Raw genomic sequence first — 19,228 nt, forward strand, 5'->3', positions numbered from 1 at the left:
TATTGAATATATTTGTAAAGTTAGTATACCTAAAATGTAAGTTATAATGAGAAAAGAGGGTCAGTAGATTTCAACATTTTGAAGATTGCTGCCCATGCTATATTTCTCTATCTATAGTGGTTTTTAACATAAAAGGCAACACAAGCAATTAGCTTCTATGTTCTTGTTTAAGCCATACCATCCATTTTGTTTGACAGGCGGGATGAACGGTTTAAATTTCAAACTTGATAACCAAACAAGATGATTATATACATGCAAGTTTGATAACAATTGTACAAGTTGATTCAGAAGATTTTTGTACGATGGACCACGGATGACAGACGAACTTAAAAGTGACTAAAATATCTTATGGGTCGAAGCAACTGCTGGTGGACGTTTCGTCCCTGAGGGTATTACCAGCTCAGTAGTCAGCACTTCGGTGTTGACGTGAATATCAATAATATGGTCATTTTTATAAATTTCCAGAATTTTTCGAAAAAATCAGGATTTTCTTTTCCCAGGAATACCTTACTTTAGCCGTATTTGGCACAACTTTTTGGAATTTTGGGTCCTCAATGCTCTTCAACTTTGTACTTGTTGGGCTTTATAACTTTTTTGATCTGAGCGTCACTGATGAGTCTTATGTAGACGAAACGCGCGTGTGGCGTACTAAGTTATAATCCTGGTACCTTTGATAACCTTTCTTAGCTCTCTAGGCCACTTAGTTGATCCAACAAGGATAGGAGGAAGTGTTGATATTGTAAATCATTACCTTGAAAAACAACTGAATACAACAGCTTTTGTCTTTGTTGGATTAATTAATCATTGACAATATATATCACTACAGATGTTTGATATAGGACAAATTTATTTATGTTTTGTCGAACTATGTCTCCCAAATTATATTTAATTACAGTTGTACATATACAAAAAAATATGTTAGATTTTGAAATACTGTAAACTATAATGTTGATTTGTGTAGATACATCAACGAGTGGATCGTTCAGGTCGTTTTTGAAATATTTATGAAGGTATTACACAAATGCAAATGAGGCCATTTCAAATATGTTAATCAAAAACTCGACACCAGGATGAAAATTGGTTACGACTTCAGATCTGAGTTAATTAAACTTGAACAAAAACCAGTCATGTATTTGATAGGTTTATTAAGAAATAATATGATTATGTGATAGACTTTTATAATTTATGCAATACACAATGTAAAATTCTAGCATGTAAATAAAACAGAGTAATACCAGTTCTTAAAGGTTTATATTGGAATTTGACAGTTGTTTCTATTCGTTTGTTTTTTGATAAGGGACTTTCCGATTTGAATTTTCCTTAAGTTCGGTATTTTTGTTAAATTTACTTTTGTCTATGTTCAGTATATACAACTTCTACTTTTATAAAGCATATATATTTATATAGACAATATATTCAATTTTTTTTTTAAATTTCAAGTGAATAACAGTACATAAAAATAACTTGTGAAGGTCTAATAAGTGCAAATAAATACATAAATCGTGACACCTTGCAATATACGTTTTTAACCATATGACAAGAACTCACAATTTTCCAAATCAATCAAAGTATGCATTAACAATGTTTCATGTAGATGATTTTTTTTATTTACCTACAAAATCCGAGTATGACTATGGGTAATAAGAGTAAACAAATGTACATTACATATCTCAGAAATAAATGGCAAATGATGGATAACTATTAATGAAAAATCCACAAAAAAACACAATTAATAATCGAAAATCATGTTTTTTTCTATGAAAAAAAGTGTAAATGTATATCTCTTTGATTCCAAGGAGTAATACTTGTTCTTATTCTATAAGCTGAAAAACGTGTTTTTCTTTACAAACATGTTATATTTAAAAAAAAAAAAGAGTGTTTTACATCAATTATTTCACGGCATCTCGTATCTGACTTCATCTATCAGATAATATGCTGCGCATAGATTTAAAAAACTTAAAAAAAAACAAAATTGTCTAAAAAAAGTTAACACTTTTAGAAGACATCAACATACAAATCTGAACAGAAGAGTTGATGTATCTTTATTGGAAAATATTGTTTTTTTTAACTATATATTAAAAAGTTGTTTGTGTCAGGTTGTTCAAAAAAAGAAGAACCATTTTGCTCTCAGAGTGTTTTTCAAGTTAGAGGTTAGGCAAACATTTCTTATTTTATAAAATGTATGTATGAAAGAACAATTTTTGGGAAGAAATCTAAAACATGGAAAACTAAAAAATGCGATTTTAACAAATAGGTAAATTTTTTACTTTTATTTAATAAAGCAGTAAATCAACCACACAAACCAACTTTGGAATTAACATCTCAAGGTCAACATCAAGTTTAAAAAAAAATTGACAGTTGTTTATAAAATTTCGTAAGCAATACACAGTCCTCTTTTACCAAAATGCATAACGTGTATTAGGACGAGAATCCTAATCAAAGGAATGCTATATTATAGACGTGTGTCACAATGACCAAGGATTCACATCATTCTCAATAACACATATAATACGAGTGGCTTGATACATGTATTGTATGGATTTTTTTTTTCAATATTGATATCACTAAAGAATAATAGTTTAAACCAAAAAATATACATTTCTAAAAGATTCTAAGCAATTTGCAGCTTCTATAATAAGCTTGAAATCAGGCTTTTTTATGTGAGGAAATCCAGTAAGACATATCCCATTGATCTCAATGCAAATCTGTGATTTAAATTAATAAAAATGTATAGCTGGAATACCTTTAGAAATTAGAATTGTTCATATATAATTCATCAAAGAACAAATATAACCCCTTTTGCAACAATACAAACATGAGAGTCACGCGGCATATTTGGCCATGCATATGACCATTTTAACAATAATGTTGATTTGCACATAATTCCTAACTGACCCCATAACTGTTCAACCCTTTACATGCTTTAGTAACACAATTAGTTGCATTAAGTATTCATTTTTTATCTAGTTTTAGTCAATCTATCAAACAATATCTATTACAAAAATTAACTATCAATCACTATAATGACTTCAGTGCTATACAGAAAGCTCTCCCCTAAATGGACGGTTTCTGATGGCGTATAATTATTTACTGAATTTACCCCTTTTGACTCCCATACTTAAATATAATTGTTTACTTTGAAATCAGTTTATCTCTGGCGGAAAGTTGTCATATTGGTAATCATACCATATCTCCTATTTTTATAATATTCAAATGATTTCAACAATACTAGTAGAAATCATTTTCATAAAAATGGGAGGGTTACAAGATAAAGCTACATATTTGCACAAAACACATATAAGGTAAGTTATCAACAATTATGATCTCATTACAAACGTGCATGCATTTCTTGAGAAACAAAGTACATAATATCACAATGTAATATATATTATTGAACTCCTAACAATAAAACTTCATTACATCAAAATAAGTAAATGTGGTATAATTTTTAAATAAGACAAAAAAGTACAAGGTTCGAAACAACTATAGATCACTAAGCAGCCTTCAAAAATGTTTAAAATGATACCTAATACCAACATATTAAAGACATTGGGATAATTATATGTCAACATAAGAACAAAGTCCATTGTACTACGTTTTGTTCATATACCTGGTAAATAGCTAACAACTTTTTTTTTAAATTAATACTTTCGAAGGACATAATTATTTAAACAATTGTTGATTTTCACAATGTTAGTAACTGTCGGGACAAATGTGATAAAAACTGTTGATATAAATTTCATAGCTATCGGAAAAAAGTTGTATCCAAAGAGCACTTAAAATGTTTTTCCCTATTTTTAATACATTTATTGACACAATCTAAACGGAAAATCATCAACCTTATTGAAACAGTATGTAATATAAAACAAGTCTTTACTTATCCATTAGTGGTTGAATAAATGATCGCAGTGAGTTGAACTCTAAAAAAATTATAAGAGGGGTAAACAATACCATAATGACAGTCAAACTCGTAGATCAAAAATAAACTGACAAAGCTATAGCTAAAAAAAGAAAAAAAAAGACTCACAGACACATCTTTTAATACACAATACACAAAATAAAAGACTAAAGACTAATCAACGAGAACCCCACCAAAACTGGGGGTGATTTGAGAGCTTCGGAGGGGTATTAAGCAGATCCTATTCCACATGTGACATCCGTCGTGTTAACGTTGATGAGTTAAGGCTAACAATCGTTAAATCACAGGAAACAAGAAACAAAGACGAATCTAATCTCAGAATTAAATACAATGTACTAAGAACATTATACTTTTCAAAGTTGATCATGTAACTAAATGACCGAAAGTTAGACAAATAATAATATAAAAGATTCACTTTCACATCAAGGAAATTCGATCACCAACTATACTTTGAGTTTTGTATTTATTCCAAACAAAAGATAAATATATGCATTAAGAGACGCTATGCCCATTGGTTCAAACTTTCGTTTTAATAAAAATGTTTGCCACTTTCATTTGTTGTTTAAATACCCTGTTCCTGACTGAATAAAAATGAAATCCGGCAGATAATGTAACTTTGAATTGTTTACAGTTGTCCAAATTTAAGCTGCGATTTGGAATTAATTAAACCTCTATTTAGGGTCCACGGTCTATAGATCAACATCATTTAAAAAAAATGGTAAATGTACACATATCTTCTAAATTTATGATTTATTTCCGACAATGCATAATTAACATCAGAAATATATAATCTAAAAAAATATATTCAAGTGACATTGGTTATGAAATCAAAATGTAATTATAAATACAAGGGGATATGTAGATGTTTAAGTCACTGAGACAGCAACGTGCAGTACAAAAAAAAGGAAAGTACATCTAGAACCTTTTATCAGGGGTTGAAATAATAAAGTTTTAGTCAGTGAACGGAGCACAAAAATCATGCTCGAAACATGAAATCCAGCATTTTGATTGGTTGATTTTGGAGTATGAGCACAAAAAACTGACTCGAAAGTTTTATGACTTCAAGCCCTGAATTTCGATTGGTTGATTTTCGAGTATGAGTACAAAAGAGTGACTCGAAAATTTAATGACTTCAAGGCCAGGTATTCGTAGTATGACATGTGCTACTATTATTTGTCAAAATCGAAGCACGCATGATCGTTATCCAAGGGCTGATGTTCAAATTAATACAAGACTGCAATAAATGTTTCAGCTTGAAAGGAACAATATAAAAAGTTTGGAGAAAAGTTTATCATTGTTGACTTGCACCTTTACCTAACAGCAATAATTCTATTTCCAAGTGGCCATGCTCCTGAGCAACAGTTAGAGGACTTTTACCTTGATAGTCACATTTGTTTATATTTGCCGAATGATGTAAAAGTTCTTTAACAACACCATCATGACCGTACTGGCTTGCTACATATAGAGGTGATGCACCCTTATCGTTACAGAAATTTACGTCTGCTGAGTGTTGAAGCAGTTCCTTTACGACTTCAACATATCCTCCCTGACACGCTATATACAAAGGTGAAACACCAGTTATGGCACCATGATTTACTTCTGATGATTGCAGTAACAATTCTTTAACAACATCACAATGTCCTTCTTGACTTGCTATATAAAGAGGTGATACATAATTACTGTTGATCAACTGATTTCCTTCTGCAGAATGTTGGACATATCCTTTCTGATTAGCCCCATCCTCATACGTAACATTACCACCATCATCAAACTGAAGAAGGACATGTTCAGCCTCAATCCAGTTGCAGTAACAAGCAATATGCAGTGGGGTTGACTTTTTACTAGATTGATCAACTTTTGCTGAATGTTGACACAATGATTTAACAATAGATAAATGTCCGTTCTGACTTGCAATATACAGAGGTGATGAACCATTAATTTTACACTGGTTGACATCTGCTAATTGTTGTAACAGTATTTTTACAACAATATTATGTCCATTCTGGCTTGCTATATACAGAGGTGATAAACCATTATTGACACACCGATTCACCTCTGCAGAATTTTGAATCAGTTCTTTAACAACATCAACATGTCCTTTCTGGCATGCTCTCCACAGCGGTGATGCATAATCATTGTTATACTGATTTACGTCTGCTAAATGATGGATCAGTTCTTTAACTACATTAACATGTCCATAATAACTAGCTGCATACAGAGGTGATACACCGTCGTTGCTACACTTATTAACTTCTGCGGAATGTTGTATCAGTTCTTTAACAACATCAACATGTCCTTTTTGACTTGCAATATACAGAGGTGATACGCCGTTAGGTTTGCACTTATTTACCTCTGCGGAATGTTGTATCAGTTCTTTTACAACATCAACATGTCCTTCTTGACTTGCTATATATAGAGGTGATGTACCGTCATTGTCACACTTATTTACTTCTGCGGAATGTTGTATCAGTTCTTTAACAACATCAACATGTCCTTTTTGACTTGTAATATACAGAGGTGATACGCCGTTATGTTTGCACTTATTTACCTCTGCGGAATGTTGTATCAGTTCTTTTACAACATCAACATGTCCTTCATGACTTGCTATATACAGAAGTGATGTACCGTCATTCCTACACTTATTAATTTCTGCGGAATGTTGTATCAGTTCTTTAACAACATCAACATGTCCTTCTTGACTTGCTATATACAGAGGTGATACGCCGTTAGGTTTGCACTTATTTACCTCTGCGGAATGTTGTATCAGTTCTTTAACAACATCAACATGTCCTTCTTGACTTGCTATATACAGAGGTGATACGCCGTTAAGTTTGCACTTATTAACTTCTGCGGAATGTTGTATCAGTTCTTTGACAACATCAACATGTCCTTCTTGACTTGCTATATATAGAGGTGATGTACCTTCATTGTCACACTTATTAACTTCTGCGAAATGTTGTATGAGTTCTTTGACAACATCAACATGTCCTGCTTGAGATGCTATACACAGAGGTGATGTACCGTCATTGTCACATTTATTTACCTCTGCGGAATGTTGTATCAGTTCTTTAACAACATCAACATGTCCTTCTTGACTTGCTATATACAGAGGTGATGTACCGTCATTGCTACACTTATTAACTTCTGCGGAATGATGTATGAGTTCTTTGACAACATCAACATGTCCTGCTTGAGATGCTATACACAGAGGTGATGTACCGTCATTGTCACACTTATTTACCTCTGCGGAATGTTGTATCAGTTCTTTAACAACATCAACATGTCCTTCTTGACTTGCTATATACAGAGGTGATACGCCGTTAAGTTTGCACTTATTAACTTCTGCGGAATGTTGTATCAGTTCTTTGACAACATCAACATGTCCTGCTTGACTTGCTATATATAGAGGTGATGTACCTTCATTGTCACACTTATTAACTTCTGCGAAATGTTGTATGAGTTCTTTGACAACATCAACATGTCCTGCTTGAGATGTTATACACAGAGGTGATGTACCGTCATTGTCACACTTATTTACCTCTGCGGAATGTTGTATCAGTTCTTTAACAACATCAACATGTCCTTCTTGACTTGCTATATACAGAGGTGATGTACCGTCATTGCTACACTTATTAACTTCTGCGGAATGGTGTATGAGTTCTTTGACAACATCAACATGTCCTGCTTGAGATGCTATACACAGAGGTGATGCACCGTCATTGTCACACTTATTAACTTCTGCTGAATGTTTTATCAGTTCGTTGACAACATTCACATGTCCTTCCTGACTTGCTACATACAAAGGGAACCAACCATCATTTGAGCAATAATTAATGTCACAATTTTTACCAATCAACCATTTTACTAGGTTAATAGTACCCATAAAACAACTACCTGTAAGTGCTATATCTTTGTTGTCAAAATCTTGTGTACAGGCGAGTTGTTTCTGCTTTGACTGATCAAATTTATTTAAATTGTTTATAAACTTTTCTGTAAAGATACTGGAATGCATGTTCCTATTTTCATTCACATTGTTCACATAACCGTTCTCCCAATCATTTAGCAATCTTGCTATATATATGTCTATATGATCATCAGGTATTTTTATCGCAAACTCTATATTTGTGTTTATGTTATATGATGTCTTCCAAATAAATCTTTCACGGATGAAGTCAGATGTAGCATGCTCAATGAAGAGATGTAACATTTTTTTTCCAAAGTACTTCGCCAAGAAATCGAACAACTTATCATGGATTATTTTGTATGTTCTCTCTTCCTTGACCACATATGTACCTTTGAGTGTTTCAAGGGATTTCCTCAAACGTTCAATGGATGTTCCTTTATTTAGTTCACATTTATCCAGTAAATCTTCAATTACTAACCCTGACTTTTTATTTTTTGATGTGAAATACTCATCTTTCAATGTGTTGTTAAACATCACACAAAGGACTAAACTACAATACTTCATTTTACCAGCATCCCCTTCTCTATACATGTCCGTCAGTTCGTTTGCAAAAATATCAAACGGATTGCTGAAAAAATTGTTTATATTTACATGTTCCTGGAGTTTCTGTTTGTAATATAAACTACATAAAAGCGGAAAAAAATCATACTCATCTGACAATTCTTTAACCTGATCAGCATTATTCTTAAAGTATACTTCGGCTAAAGCAAATTTTTCAGCAGCATTCAGTTTTAACGCTTGTGAACTTAAATCAACAGTACAGGTTTTGAAAATTGATAGACTGTTAAATTGTTCTTCTTTATAAACTTCTAGCCTACATGTAGCCATTATTTTACAACATTTGTCTTTGAGAAGGGATTTAATGTGATCATGCCTTTGTTTCCAGTCAGTGAAAATCTGTTGATTAAGAGTATATCGCCCACATACGTCATCAAATACAAATAAAGTTTTCCTTCCAGGTTTAAACCATTGTCTTATATCTCCAGGGTTATCACATGGAATAACACTATAACCTTGTTTCATCATCTTCAGTGCAACATGACGCGAAAGAAAACTTTTCCCAGTGCCTGAATTTCCTATGATTATCGTACAACTTTCTGTTAAAATAGTTTCCATTACTTCTTTTTCTGCTTCTATACTGACAAACGTGTGATCATCTTCTTTCCACTGTTCCAAACGTCTTTCAAACTGGTCTGCACACATAAAAAATACAAGAAAATTTAATCGATTATTCGTTCTTAAGTATCTTTTGTGATCACCAGTATATAAAAAAAAAATAAGTTTGACCATTCTTATCTTGTCATGTAAAATAATTGTACAAGTTTAAGATGTGGAAACAGCGCTAGCTAACACGTTTTAACCATGCAATATTATGTACTACCTGTCCCAAGTTCATAGCCTGGTTGTCGTTAGTATTTCTATCGAATTTCTTTTTGTTTATCTTTGAGTATTTAAATTAGGCTGTTTGCTTTTTTGTTTCAATTATATTGTTTGCCATCAATCATTGTTGAATGTGTACCGTGACCTTTAGCTGTTTAAATCCATGTTATTTGTTTTTCACCGACCATGATTGATTTAGAATTAAAAGTATATAAGACAATGGTGTTGATACAGGCTGAAACGTCGTTACATACGGAATAAAATATATGAAGTGTCATCTTCTAATAAATTCATATTTATATAAATAGTTAAAGCTGTTATCGAATAGAACTCTCTACATTTAACTCTCAATATTCAGCCGTTGCCAGAGACAAAACAATATTTTGGCATCTTGTTAAACGGAAATTCAGAAACATCACTCATGTCTTATTAGATATAGAAACATATGTGCAACTAAACAATGTGCAGCCAATCAATCAAATATTTGTATTAACTTTGAAACTGATCAATAATTAACGATATTCCAGGTAAGTTGAGTCTGTCACGCATACTTACAGGACTGATGATGATATTTGTAACAAAAATAATTGACTGATCGTTAACCTAACACAATCGAAAAAACTATTTAGTAAATTGAAGATAGTCATTGTCTTGGTAACTCGTATCTGTACGAGGTTAAAGTTAATTGTCTTGGCTTGAAATTTTTTTTTTTTAGTGAATTAATTGTTTACAGGCGAAAGTGTTAACGTGAATATATGTACACTTCAAAAAGCGCATCATGTTTTGTAACGTTTCTTTCATTTTGATTATTTTGTATTCCGAACACACCTTTGACAATTTACTCAAGTTACTTTTAAGCTTGTTTTGTTCTTTTGGTTGTTGTTCTATTGGCATTTACCTAATTTTAAATTAATCGTATTGATGATTGCAATTAACTAAACTTTTGGCAATGTACTTTGTTTCTTCGATTTTTTGTATTTTTTAGATAAATACTCATGACGTGGCTCTGTACTTATAACTCCCGCGATTGTGTTATTGTTTATGATGATTAAATTTAGATAAATAAAATCGTTTACTATAAAAAAAAAAAGAAAAAAAGAAAAAAAGAAGCAAAATGAAGAGATTTTATTTGATGTATGCATTTTTGTGCTTCCTTGTTACATTGGATTGTTATTATAGTGATTAAGATGATAACACAATGGTGACTGATATGACTCTATTTTTGAAATTTTTGATTAATAACTTACCTTTTAATTTTGTGATTTTAATTTTTTTAATATCCTGAATATAGTAGCAGGTTTTTTTACTTGAAAAAAACTTACCAAGAATATTTTTAGGAATAACATCATCTTGTGTACTTGCTAGTTTCTCTATTGTGGAACGAATGAACTGAAAATCTAGAAAAAGAAGCTAATCATTTGTTTTTCTCAATATTAACATACTCATCATGTTGTGTACTATTATTGTAATTCTAAATTTAAAAAACTGTTTTCAATACAATCAACATGTATAATACTAAACGGCAAAAGTGCAGGTCGGTAATAAATAATCCGACACATGTTGTTTAAACATATAAAACATTGAAATTTGAAATGCATTAGTTTAAGGGTCTGAGTTGAGTAGGAAAGCCAAAACAAAGCAATATGACTGCTACTTTGTTGTAAAATATGCTCCGCATCTAATCTAATGAAAATGATGTTACATTTTTGTGAATTCTAAATAAAAGCAAATACTACTAAGCGTTTGAGCTTTTTTTCAAAAGGTGTAATATAAATTGCTGTCACAAAGGCGGATAACAACAAATTATCAACATAAACAACTAAGACTGTCAGAAACTTTTATAAGCTATCGCATACTGACACTTTAACGTTCCTTGAATTGACAACCGGGAATTTAAACATGTGACCCATTTCAACATCTGCAACAATAAGTAGTGTGTTTAACTCTAATGAAAACATCCTTTAGCAATACAAAAGTGAAGATTTCTACCATTGTGTATACATGTAATTAAGACAATCAGCACAGTAAAATATGGAAGGAACCACATAACTCACTATTATTTTGATTTTTAACATACATCTGCCAACATATTTGTCTATTCTTTAACATGTTTAACAAAACGAAACACATCATATCATGTATTTAATAAAATATTAAAGACATCTAAGTAATGTGTATATCACCGCATAGTTAAAATAGTTTACAACAACAAGTATGTGTCTGTCGAAACCTGACAAAAGTATATACATAGAGTAATTGTTTACCATCGAAATTTTCTCCTTTGGTGTCCTGTCTGTCCCTGAACTTCGTTATCCCTACAATAAAGCTGCCAAATTGTAGTTCATAACATTTTACAAAAACTGCATTTTACCAAATTCAAAGTTTTATGTATATTACTAACAGCTTCAAATATAGTAAAGTTATGTATACCAATTTTTACATCTGAAAAGAAATGGTTCAATGTACTAGGTCTATTTAAGGAATGACTGTAATATTTTTTCTGTCTATGAAGAAATACCATAAAAATTTGGTGCACACTGAATAACGTGCGTAGCGGGTTATTTAACAGTGTGCACCACATCTTTTATGTTATTTCGAATAGACAGAAAAAAATTTACAGTCATTTCTTATAATTTAGTTCTAAATTCCATTTTAAACCGTAGAAAACCATGAAAAAGCGTTGATGACGTCACGGTCACATGACTAAATTGTGTCTATGGGCTGATAACAAAATAACGTCAGCCAATCAGAAGACGCTTTACATCATAAATTAAATTATAACACAATGAAAAAAACATCAGATATTTAGATGTAACGGTAGTCATATGCATTTCGTACATCAATAAACCACGTACGTACACATGCAAATATCCAACACTTCGATTTGTTTCTCATCTGGCGTTCATTACATTTTAAAATAAAATTCATATGTCTATATTATTGATGCTGAATAATACAACTTAATAAAATAAAGGATCTAATAATGTATATCGGTGTTTATTTGCATATTACTAAAACAAGATAAAATGATCTCGAAAGTTCTATAAAGCAGAAACACGAACTTAGCTAAGCGTGTAAACAGCATATGTATTAAAACATATTGGCCATCACCAGAACATTTTCTCTACTTTGCTAATTGACTAATAGGCATACATCTAAGTCTCTTGCACTAAAAAACCTGAGTAAAGTAGACATTATTTATTAACATCCCTTTTGAACACTAAAATCAAACGAAATTCTTATTAAAACATCATCAAAACTGGAATAATGTGATTTCGTAAAATTTGAAAGTGACCTGTATTCTGGTCTGGAAAGGGTCTGGTTAGCCAGATGCAATGCTGATGAGCACAATCTCAAAGTTTAGAGATACAAAACTTGATTGCTCTAAGCTTTAACGTTAAACTAACCTGGTGATGATGCAAAATCTTATTATAAGAGTAAACTTTGTAGATACACAAAGTAACCATTTACTTAACACAATATTATAGGATTAAATATTTGTTTTCAAGAGGTTACCAATGAAGTAACTGGGGCGATTAACTCAACAACTAATATAGTCCGTTGATTTACATATTTTGTTCATTGTTAACTATTCACAGGCACAATTTTGTAACAAATGAGCTAGTAGTCCCGTTTACTGTCTGAAAACGATTGACGTTTCGATTAATGCAATATAATCTGATACTCATTACTAAAAAAAAAATATTTAAATTATATATCATTCAAATTTGAAGCGTACAAGAAACGGAATATTCTTCATATTGAGAGTTTTAATACGTATGACATAATTAATTCCATGACATTAATGTGCAATGCTCTTTAAAACAATTTCGGTGAGTTTTTTAAAAAAAATAAACATTCTTTAAGCTTTAACGCGTTATTTCCTACTGCTATTCATGACAATGAAAATAACAGATGGGTATTTGTTTATTTTCAATATCATTTTGCATGAACCCCTTAGTTCCATAAATCTGTCACGGCAACATGGTCTACCGAAGTGTTAACCAATGGAAACAATCTTAACTAACCAACCCACTTTAAGTATTTGTAGATATGCAAATATGTAAGAATTGTTTACCTATACGATACAGTTTGTGATCCAATTCAGTCACATCAGTGTTTGAAATTTCATTAGCAATTTGTAAGTACTCTGCATGCCTAAGAGCTTTCAATAACTGGTGGTATCTATGTCTGTCTTTGTACAATAATTTATCTAAGAGACGTCTATTGCTTTCATTTGTTGTAAGTCCAGAGGCACAAACTTCCTCTCGTTCTTCGTGCTGCATTATATCCTCTCCAATTAAGTAGTCTGTAACATCAGTTGTTGAGACTATATTATGGACTAACAGTGTGTAATTCTTCTGTAGTCGTATTACATTATCATTCACATCTACACAAAAAAAATAAAAAGAACTGAATATAACAGGAACCAAAAAACTTTGGCAAACATATAGCAATTGTAAATAGATACAACTTTAACCTTGATTTGATTTTTGATTTTTGATGTTTTAACGCCACTTTCAAGCACCACATTTAGATTATGCCGTTGCGGCCAGATTTTTTATTGGTGGAGGATTCGGGAGTGACCAGAGAAAACCACAAACCTCAGATAGAAAAATCTGACAATCCTTGTCAATCAAGGTTGGAGTCGAGTGCACTGGCACGAGTGGGGTTCGAACTCACAACATCAGTGTTGATTGTTTAGTGATTAAAGTAGTGACTACTTAGACCACTCGGCCACCGAGGCCCCTAATTTAACAATGACCATTGATCTCAGCTGGCCATGAATGAAGAGTTGCACCATAAGCGCATGATTCACCAGTCTTTCAGCTCGTTTTAGGCTGTATATGAATATTTATGATCAACTAGAAGTAATGCAAGCACTGTCCCCCTTCCCCCTAAAAAATGACAAAAAGAAACAAATCATATACACACATTGGTACCCATTGACACAACGCACGAATTATTCGGCACTACAAAGGCTATTGCACGTTCAAGTTTGTGTTTGCGAGTTTTGAAAGAAGTAAAATTCTATAACTGTACTTCGTAAGAAAAATTTACTATTTTCAACAAATAAAGTATTGGAAATTTATGGGGAAAAACACCGAAGCATATTTCTATAAATTTGAATAAGTCACCACTGTGTCATGCGAAATACTCAAGCGTTTAAGAGTTGTTATTGAAAAACTGTAGAATCGAAATACTTCCAAGCATATATTTTTTTTATTCGAAATGTAACTTTCGACAATAGATATAAACAATTCACCAACGTTTTATGAGTTTTATTCGAATTGTTGATTACGGACAGATGAACGAACAGACGGACAGGCGAACCGACGGACATATAGATGAACAAACAGACGGACAACGATATAAAAGCACCAGTACCGATAACCTGATTAGTCAACTTGATTACATATTTACCGTATACTGTGCACGTACTTTTGCTATCGGGGTACTAATCTTCGTGCATGGTTTTTGTGTTTTGTGTTCAACCACGAATTGTAAAACTTTCATTTAAACTAAGATGCTCTCATAATATCCACGACTTCAAAAATCCATGAACTTTTGAAAAAGCCACGAAATCGAATAAAAGTACATTCACAGTATATCATGATTTATTCTCAGGGTCACGTAAATTAAAATGTAAGTATTTTGTATCTATGATTTCTGATTGGATGACAACGTTTGTAGAACTCTGTATTGACATGTCTGTAACAAATGGAAGTCGATACATTGCATTCCGGAATGTGTTTTCCAATAGCATGAATAGATCGCTCAAAAAACCATAACATACCGCAACTAGAAATTTCTTTTCAAATCGTTTTATTACATTATCAGGTAGACAGGAAACCAGATAAACACCCGGTTTACGTTTGACTCCCAAAGCATACCTATGACGTTATAAAGCCCATGTGCTAAAGACGATTGCACCATATCGCGGGATTTACGTAAAAAAGAAAATTTTATATCTAAATAATGACTAATTTTGAGAAATTTGTATGTTGTGCATTAGCATACAGATAAGCTTGCAAGATAAAGTCAATTTGTGAAAGACAATTTCCCATTAACGTCTACAAAGCTTCTTATTCAATACAGTGATGCTTTTAAATGAATTAGTTTTTAAATCCTGCAAATAAGAAAACAAAACCCTTATTACCATAGCAAGTCTGCTTCAATCATATACATGTAGCGCAAAGTTCCCATCTACATAGATGGGAAGTTGAGTTGTGTATCAAATAACATTTTCGAGTTATAAAGGTATGCTATATTCAAGTATACACGATTGCAAACACTAATTCAAAGTATTAGAGGAAACTGTCAAATTGTTTCAGATGAATTGTATTTATACGGGTAAATCTATTACAATACTCAGGCCATGAAACATAGTTTAAAATACATGATGGCCTAAAGCCAACTTATATTTTAAAAAGTATGATAATGAGTTTGACTGTCCTTCTGGTATCTTTCATCCCTCTCTTTTACAAAGTATGATAACTTTGTGTAAAACTTACGGAGGGGTTACATTCACAAGATGCCATTGTTACAATTTTAAAAACACTCTCGTAAAAACTACTCCATAGATAAAGATACAGCATAATTAAAGAGGACAGCTAATCCTATCCAGTATGAAAGCTTTCTGATTAAACATGTTAATGATTTTTGAAGTTTTACGGAGAATGGATAATCACAATTTACATTCTTTGTTGTTGAGATTTGGAAACACTGGAAAATGATTGAGACAGAGATTTTGATAGGAAATTAGACCCTCTATAGTCAAATCAAAAATTGTGGCAAGCGTAAAAAATTATAAAATGCAACATGTTCAAAAATGCATTATATGGCTCCTCTTCAATCTTCGATTTTCTTTCGTTAAATGATTAGATCTTACAATGGCTTTGCGACGCATGTTATTTAATAGTTAACGTATTTAGAATAAACTACTTACTCATCTCATGGAAACTCATATGTTCATCACTGTTAAAAGTACATTGCATTCTGCTTATAAGTTCTTGAATATCAATATTATGAGGGTCTGATTCTTTTAAGACATCCCTAAACACATGGAATGTATCATATGGTCGGTCAGTCAAAATATCAAGTAAAACCCTGTTACGCTCTCTTTGTGTTGTTGGTTTGATAATTTCTTCTCGGTCCTCTATCATTAATATACACCTGGAAATCAAGTTATCTAGAACCATCTTGTCAAGTACTGTTTTATTTAACAATTCATCATAGTAAGGAAAGAGTCCATGCTGTTTCTGATCTAAAATAAAAAGATAGGCAATTTTATCATTACATAAAAATATAGAATTTTTCAAATGCATGTTAAGTGGAATATTAAGTTTACCTTTTGATTTAATTTTTAATATCCCTTTTGGCAATTGATAAAATAAACAATTTCGCGGAATAAGTTAAACATATAAAATATAATACAGATGAATTTTGTTGCAATTGTCGTATACTTTATACCAGACACAAGTTGATTAAACTCTGAATGACCTGCTTTTTAAAGAACTGTTCGTTAAGTTATGTTTAGTATTATTAACGATACACATTGTCATGATTATCATTATTTTTTGATTTTGAGATTGCTTTAACTCTGATTATATTTCAAAACTCATCACTGTCAAACTGTTGACCATATATGATGTCATTTTGTTCAGCTAACATAGAGTATGTTTGACAATGATTTTAAATTAAAAAGTGTCAATGTATCGATGAACAGGAAGAAGGCGTCTGACAAACAAGTTTTCACACAGTACAACTCGTAACTTTTAAGCTGCGGATAACATATGTGGTAATTGTGTTCAGTAGTACCTGTGAAAGTAAAGTAAAAATATTTGTTTATAATCAGGCTGGCAATGTGAAAGCAAATGCGTGTGACATATCGTAAGTTTTAATACCTTTGATGACCCGTTGTGTTGGTCTTGACTCAATGATTTCTTGCTTTCGGATTTTTTTCTTCTTTAATTTCTGAAATTAAATCACAATTATGGGTATCAATCATTTATAAAAATAATTCTAACATGACGTCCTTCAAACGCTTTGAGTACACACCCTTGGTAAAATATGACTATATTGTTTTGGCTGTTTCGATCGTACTCCCACGTCATATGCTTTTTGATGAATGAGCTACCCGACGTCATAGAACTATGACGTTAGAATATAAGCATTTTACGGGAAAATACACGATTGTGAAACCGAAAAGGAAACGTAAAAAACGATGTTTTTTTTATATACTTATAAGACATATCGCTCAGTTTAAAATATTTGTCATAAAGGGCCAACACGTGGTAAAATCACGATATATTCAAGCCCCCATGAATTATTTGTTGAAGTATTATATAGCCAATGGCGGATGTGAGTTCTACATAGGTTTTCTTTATTGGCACAACTGACGTTGGTACCTGATTGACACAAACAAATTACCTGTGAAAAATCTCACAATTATTAAGGTCTCGAAACAACAACTTGGCTTGGATGTATACATGGTATACGAGAATTGAAAAAATAATAAAAATAAAAACAAATAGACTAGTTATAAATTTTCCACTGGTAGTGGCATTTTGGGGGGAATTTAATAAGGTTCGTTTAACTAGAAGACCTTTCATCACTGACTTCAATCCAGTATGAATCTACAGCTTTTTAGACAATATTTTGAAACTAAAGAAATACATGTAGTCTAAAATCATCACTTATTGGCAATAACTCTTGTAACAACCAGTCGATTAATATAGTGTCTATGAAAAAGGCATAAAAGAGTAAAAATCGTCTTCCGAGTACAATAACTTATTTCAAATATCAATGGGCACTGCTTAATTATTTGGAACTCATGGTTTGCTGATCTTTTTCCAGTGAAGTTTCACTCCGTCATCAAAACAGCACACGAGGCTATAAAGCAGACCATGGTTGCTCATCTATGTCTTTGTGATAATACTCTAAACTTAATGTTGGCTAATTTCAATATAAAGCTGGAATTTCCAACTTTAAACTTGAAATTATCAACTTTTATTATGTTTATCTTGAATTTAACCACATTAATCTAGGATTTGCCAACATTTATCTCTGAATCAACAACATTAAGCTTTGAAAATCAAACTTTTATATTCCAAACCTGATAATTGCGACACTTTTTTTCCGACTTCCTTTATCCCTGTGACACGTTGCGAGGTTTAGCACTATAAGACCAAATATACATTTGAAAATGCCTGTACCTCTCAGGAATATGACAGTTGTTGTCCATTCGTTTGATGTGTTTTATCCTTTGATGTTGCCATTTGATAAGGGACTTTCAGTTTTAAATTTTCCCAGTATTTTTGTGATTTTACCTTTTTTTTATAGAAATTTTGAATTGGGAATCTTTGAATTGAGAATCTGTGAATTGAGAACATCGTGATTGTTGGCACAATCGACTCTCGCCTCGGCCAAACAGTGTTCTTCAGTTTAATGTGCTTAACTGTTCTTTTGTTAGCAATCACAAAATAACAAGATTAAAATTTGGAATTACAATATCAAAATTGGGAATTACAATATCAAAATTAGAAATAACAAGATTAAAAAATTGGAAATTACAAAATTCAAATTAGAAATTACAAAATTAAAGTTTATAATTTTGATATTTAAGTTAAAATTTTAAAGATTAAAGCCGATAATTCTAAGATTAAAGTTAATATTTCCAAGATTGAAGTTGATAATTGCAAAATTTAAGTAGGAAATTCCAACATTAAAGGGGATTTTTAAAGATTAAAGTCGTCAGTTTGAAAATAGAATAAACAAGTATGCCCTAATACGCTTCTTTACTATTGATTACTTTCCCCTAAATAATTACCTTGAAAATAGTTATAAGAAAATTAGTTTTAGACACTCCCCTGACTGTTTATAGCTTGGTGGTATATATGTGTTAGCATTGCATTTATGAAAATTGACCATTTGTATTTGTTGCTTGGTCTGAAATTGACACT

At 31.7% G+C, this 19,228-nt stretch overlaps 1 protein-coding gene across 1 annotated transcript in view; it reads right to left on the reverse strand.

Moving 5' to 3' along the window:
• Positions 1-1,128: 1,128 nt before the first annotated feature.
• The window catches only part of LOC139527523 (serine/threonine-protein phosphatase 6 regulatory ankyrin repeat subunit C-like), a 43,738-nt gene continuing 25,638 nt past the window's right edge, over positions 1,129-19,228 (reverse strand). Inside the window, exons 7-12 of the mRNA XM_071323029.1 lie at positions 17,171-17,240; positions 16,213-16,530; positions 13,342-13,653; positions 11,528-11,578; positions 10,586-10,660; positions 1,129-9,076 (exon numbers count right to left, since the gene is read on the reverse strand). Coding sequence (XP_071179130.1) covers positions 5,211-9,076; positions 10,586-10,660; positions 11,528-11,578; positions 13,342-13,653; positions 16,213-16,530; positions 17,171-17,240 — 4,692 coding nt within the window. The 3' untranslated portion in view covers positions 1,129-5,210. The remainder of the gene's footprint in view (positions 9,077-10,585; positions 10,661-11,527; positions 11,579-13,341; positions 13,654-16,212; positions 16,531-17,170; positions 17,241-19,228) is intronic.

This window comes from Mytilus edulis, chromosome 6 (genome assembly GCF_963676685.1).
Source record: "Mytilus edulis chromosome 6, xbMytEdul2.2, whole genome shotgun sequence".
Classification (NCBI taxonomy): Eukaryota; Metazoa; Mollusca; class Bivalvia; order Mytilida; family Mytilidae; genus Mytilus; species Mytilus edulis.